General features: G+C 48.1%; 1 protein-coding gene across 1 annotated transcript; it reads left to right on the top strand.

The window, feature by feature from the left end:
• The first annotated feature begins 4021 nt into the window (after positions 1-4021).
• LOC103639978 (calcium-dependent protein kinase 3) lies at positions 4022-5000 on the top strand. The gene is made up of 3 exons (XM_008662647.1): positions 4022-4201; positions 4457-4690; positions 4782-5000. Exons 1-3 carry the CDS (start codon positions 4022-4024, stop codon positions 4998-5000), a joined length of 633 nt encoding a protein of 210 aa, XP_008660869.1.
• The last annotated feature ends 700 nt before the right edge of the window (positions 5001-5700 follow it).

Below are 5700 nucleotides of genomic sequence, written 5' to 3'. Positions count from 1 at the left end.
GGTCCAATTGACAAAAAGGAGCCAAATTACACAAGGCACACCCCTGAAAAATTTGAAACCAAACTAGAACCGTTTGGCACGGTTTGACACCAGTTTTGTCGCGGGTTGAACAATGCCGACACCACTGACTTGGCGCCACGATATCTCCCAAACCAAACCCAATCTTCCCTTGGAACTCACATGAACTAGGTACCCTATGTACAGAGAAGAGATCTCACAAAAGTCTTATGGCGAGATTCACACGTTTGGCTGCTCAGCAAGGGCTAGAACTTGGGCAGAAAGAAATGGCCACGTGTTCGACGCGCCCTGGCAACGCCAGAGCACGCCCCGGCGCCCAGCCCCACGCGTGCCGCGCCGCACACATGCCCACGCCTATAAAGCCGAGCTTGGCCTTGACCGGCCACTCTAGCCCTCCTCCACCCCAACCAATCCCTCGGCTAACCTCCCCGGAGCTCAGTGAAGCTCCTCGAGGCCTTGGACCGAACACCCCCTCATCGAAGGTGCCGGATTGACGTCGCCGGGCTTCGCCCGACCGTCGGCGCGCGTAGACCGAGCTACACGGTGAGCCGCTCTTCGATTCCTTGCGCATACAGCACTAATGACCTCCCGTGAAGCTGCCATGTGGTTTAAATGAACTCTATCGCCGTGAGTAGGCTGGAGCACGCGTCGCCGATGAGCCCGACCGCCTGCGCACGCGGCCAACCCTACTCCGTCCATCACCGACGGCAATCTGCCCCTCGACGTGACCACTAGAAGCCCCCGGACCTCACCCAACCCTCCACCAGACCTCTCCTACCGCCGGTAAGCCGTGCCACCACTTTTTCTCTCTGCGGTTACTGTTCCGGCGAGGAGGGAGCTCGGGTTAAGAGAAGGAAAAGCCAGGGGGGTATTCACGAAGTCAGTGACTCAGTTAAACAGTTCCCCAGGGGCACGGTTTGAACGGTTTAGTTAAGGAAGAACCTAGGGACCCCGGTGCAAAGCTGGTTTTATTAAACCTTTATATTTATTCTTTTTTAAATAGGCAGTAGACTTAGAAAATTCATAACTTGAATTGTAGTAGCCAAATTTGGTCAAACAAATTTTTCTAGAACCTACATTTCATGATCTATCCAGTAAAAATGATAAACACCCTGGTTCTTGTAACCCTTTTATAGTTTGGATTTATTTAAGTAAATGGCCCAAACCTTGATAACCAGAGGAAAAATAAAAGTACTTTTAGACTAGGGCTAGGAAAATTTGGAGGCATACTTAACTGGTAACTAAACTGTTTAAAAATATTAAACTCCCAAGTATACTAGGTCAAGAAAAGATTACCCATTAAAACTTGTATTGGCCCAAACCTTAAGAAAATGAAAAAGAGAACTTAAAATGAGAACCAGAGGGTAACCATATTTTTCCTAGCTTGCGTAGGTAATGTAGTTCATAAGAAAATTTTATTGAACCCTCATTTAGTACAAAGAAAATGCATCACTTGTTATTTCATAAAAACAAGGAGAACTTAGAAAAATCCTAGAAAAATAACCCTAAAGAGGAACCACCCCAACCTTAGGAATAACTACTATTATGCTAGTATGAATCCAAGAAAAATACAAGTTCTGTTGTTTGATATTTTTCAAATGGCAAGTTAGTTATAAGTGCCTCTTGGGCATTAAAACTTAGAAAATCACAACTAAATAACCATTAAGTCACCTTCTGTGATTTTTGGTACAGAGGCATGTTATTATCCATAGATGCCAGCAAAAATAACCCTTAGTGCAGAAACTCCACCGAAATGAGAGTTGTAGTACAAAGTGACCATCTACCCTCACTTTTGTTATTTTTGCCTATAGTTTATCCTAATTATTCCTAACCTCAAATTTGTAGAATAGACTACAGTGACCAATATTAACCCACTTTAATTTTTACAACATTTTTTTGAAATTCCTAAATCATTAGGGTAGTTCAAGCTCACTTTAAAACCATAAATGGAAAATAAAAAGGGGAATTGTGGAAGGAATTAATATTCCATAACTAGATCTCTCTAAGTGTCCACTAAAACTTTAATGAGATGATTAAATTCTTAATTCCACTCAAGACCCTAAAATAGGTAAGTATTAAACACTAAGAACCTCGTACGATAAAGGAACCTTAGTTTTACCACTGCCTTAATATTGCTTCACCATATATCGTGTTTACTAAATTTTCATATCATTAACATACATGTATCTTATTCATTGCATTTGATAGAGTGTAACCTTGCTGATGGAGAGTATGTCCTCATTCTGGAGCAAGGAGTTGCTCAGGAAGGAGTCCAGGAGCCAGCACTAGAGCCTGCCATTGAGGATCTCCCTGCACCAGCTTTTGAAGGCAAGCCCGGTTTTATGCATAACCGTTTATATATGCTATTTTACTACACTTAATGGTTGTAGGCTTGTACTGTGCAATTAACTATAGGAGTTGCCTGAAACCCTAGTTGCATGAACTCAGGATTCCTTTTGAGATGGATACTAGTATGCTAGGTCGAGTAGCTGCTTTACTAATTAGGGATCTTGGTAGAAGTCGAGTGATTTTTCTAGCACTCGTGCGAGGTTAGGATTTGGTTGTATCCATTTTGATAACGAAATGATGATGGTCTGTGGACATGGATCCATGGGGATGCGTTGTCTACGAGACAAAATTGGAATAAGGATTAAGGTGTGGTACCTGTGTCAAGCGTTTGAACGTACTAAACACATGTCGAGATATATGGTAAATCGATAAGCCTAGTACCAGAGTGAACCTGCCCACAGATTGCCCTCCTCACTCGACCTGAGACGTGGTCTCCCATTCCAGTTATGGTGGGTACAAGTGCGGTCACTGCACGACGGCAGTCGGGGTCAGTGAGGCATTGTATGCTAAGGCGGTGAGCCCCTTTCTGTTGACGGGGAATCGATAGGGTCAGTTGATGTATGTGGGGACGGAGTGCCTCGCCACATCGTGTGTTTAGGTTTACCTTGCAAGGTTAAAAACTCGATTCGAATCGTCTGCTTCTCGCAGCTAATGAGACTGCTTGATCCCTTGTACTGCATTGAGTAATAAGCGGAAATGAGATGAGTGGCACAAGATGTTGATTGTTATAATGCTTGCTACCATGTATGGATAGCTAGGTACTCATTTAGTTTAAAGTATTACTCTAGAACATGAAAAGATAAAACTTGATTTTAGACTCAGCTAATGCTTTTGGCAAACCAAACCCCTCAGCCAAACAACTGCATGTCTAGAGGTAGATGTTGGGGACTTGTTCTCAAATGCTATGAATTAAGAACAAGGCAACATAGAATATTAAATATCAAAGCCCTTCGTCCTTCGAAACATTATTTCCCCTTGGGTATAATGAATTTCGGACGAAGGTTATGAAGGTCATACCTTCATCTATACTACTTATTAAGAAGGTAAGAGTAGTCTGCCTCCCTGCCGTTCTGCCGTTCTGCCATCCTTCAATCTCCACCGTCCATCTCACATCACTGTTTTTCGTGCGGCGTGCGTCGCCCCTTCCCCGTCCGCGCGAGCAACCACCTAGCTCCCTCTCCTCCCTCCCGTTCGCAGTTCTCTGCACGCTGCCAACCGCTCCCTCCCTCCGCCTCCACCTCCGTCGTCGGGCGCACCCTGCCCCCTCGCTCTAGACCTCCCCAAGAAGCGGATCCACAACCTGCGTTCTGCCATCGCGCCCGCAGTCCCTGCCGCCAAGCACAGCCGTCCTGCAGTCCCGCAATTCCGCCGCGCTCGCATTCACCGCGACATCGCGACCGCAGTCCCCTCCCCGCGCCCGCAGGCAGCCGCCCCGCTGTCCCGCCCCGCCGCCATCAATGGCGATCCGCCCCCACCCTCCTCCATCGCAGCGATGTGAGTGTTCCTGCCTCCAGGATGCTCGGCCCTAACCGCGCCCTACCTCCCTCCCCCAACGCCGTTCATCTCGCCCCCGTTCATCCCGTGAAGCCATCCCCACGCTCCCCTCCGCTACCCATCCATCTCGTCGTCATCCTCGCCCACCCTGCCTCCCACGATGGGGAGCCCCATCCGCGACCTCCCTCCCCGTGCCGGATCTCGCCCCATGTCCACCAACGCCGGCGTCCGTGACGGCGCGCCCGGGGCGGCGGTGGACGCGGCCTTTGCCAGACGTGCGCTCCAGGCCGAGGCCCTCCTCGGGTACCTCTCTGCGCTGGCCACCAGCCCGCGTGCCGGGGTGCGACAGGGTGGACCCCGCCGTCGTCGCGGCGCAGCTCGGGGCGCTCGGTCGGTAGAAGGGTTCGGCGAGGGGTCTTCCCGAGTACACGGTCGTCCACGACAACGATGGTGTCATCGTCGCAGGAGGTAGCAAGAGCAGGCTAGATTATTGAATTGCGACTGATCTGGACTGTAACTCGCTCGCTCCACATTTTCTACCGAGCTCTGTGCTCTACAGCTCGCACACCTTTGATCAGTGCTGATCGGCATGCAGGTGGACACAAACGGTAGGGGGGCACTAGACTACGGGGAATTTCTGGCAGTCTCTCTCCATCTGCAGAGGATGGCGAACGACGAGCATCTCCGGTGGGCCTTCCTGTTCTTCGACAAGGATGGCAACGGTTTCATCGAGCCCGAGGAGCTTCGAGAGGCTCTGGTGGACAACGGGGCGGCCGACAGCATGGAGGAAGTGGTGGACGACATACTGCAAGAAGTCGACACCGACAAGGTCACCAACACTCTCATGTCTAATACGACGGGTTATTTTGGTCCTCCGGTCATCTGATGAACGAATGTCGTCCGTTTACATCGGTCTGCAGGACGGCAAGATCAGCTATGAGGAATTTGTGGCGATGATGAAGACCGGTACGGACTGGAGAAAGGCGTCCCGGCACTACTCGAGAGGGAGGTTCAACAGCCTCAGCATGAAGCGCTGGCGTTCACCAGCATCTGATGCCTCGCAAGCCCAGCAACTCCAGAAGATCCTATCCTGTGGCGCGCTAATTGACGGCATGGGGAGCGACTTCAGTTACAAGTAATGCAACTTCAGTTACAAGTACTTATTGTTAATGTGATGGTCTTAATTTTATGGTCGCTACCATGGCTTGCAGTCTCAGGAACTTTTTTGTTGGGAAGCCAATTCCTTACTGATCTGAGGGACAACATTTTTGTTTGCCTGATAAGGTGATGAAGGTGGCTGGACAACACGATTATGGGTATTTTCTTATCGAGGTATGCTTTTCCTTTTTTTGATAATTGAATATGTTTATGGATATTTGTTTGTGAAAACTGTGGATAATTTTTAAATATCCACTTTACAGTGATACAAGACATTGTTCTGCCACTGATTACAGTAAGCCTATACTAGATTGGCTTGAGAATTCCAGTGATGAGGTAGTATAGAAGTGTGATGCCATAACATTTGGCGCATGAAGGTTAGCTACTTGATGAACTCAATGGGGCAGTACGACTAGGGAGAACTCAAGAAGGTTAGCTACTTTCTCACACTCTTACCATCCGGCTATTAGTTGCTTTCGACCTTATTCCTGGTTAACTACTTGATGATCTGACCAAATCTGATACCTTATTGACGCTATTTGCTATGAGTGGGATCAGAGATCAAAATGGTTCCACATACCTTCACAAAATCATGTATGCTCTGACATTGGCGCATGATTTATATATAAATTTCAGACCGCCAATTGCCTGATGTAGTTTTGCTAAAAAATTGGTTCCACA

The sequence above is a fragment of the Zea mays genome, chromosome 9 (genome assembly GCF_902167145.1).
Source record: "Zea mays cultivar B73 chromosome 9, Zm-B73-REFERENCE-NAM-5.0, whole genome shotgun sequence".
In the NCBI taxonomy this organism is placed as follows: domain Eukaryota; kingdom Viridiplantae; phylum Streptophyta; class Magnoliopsida; order Poales; family Poaceae; genus Zea; species Zea mays.
Note: the sequence above shows the minus strand (reverse complement) of the source record. Positions and strands in the feature narration are given on the sequence as shown.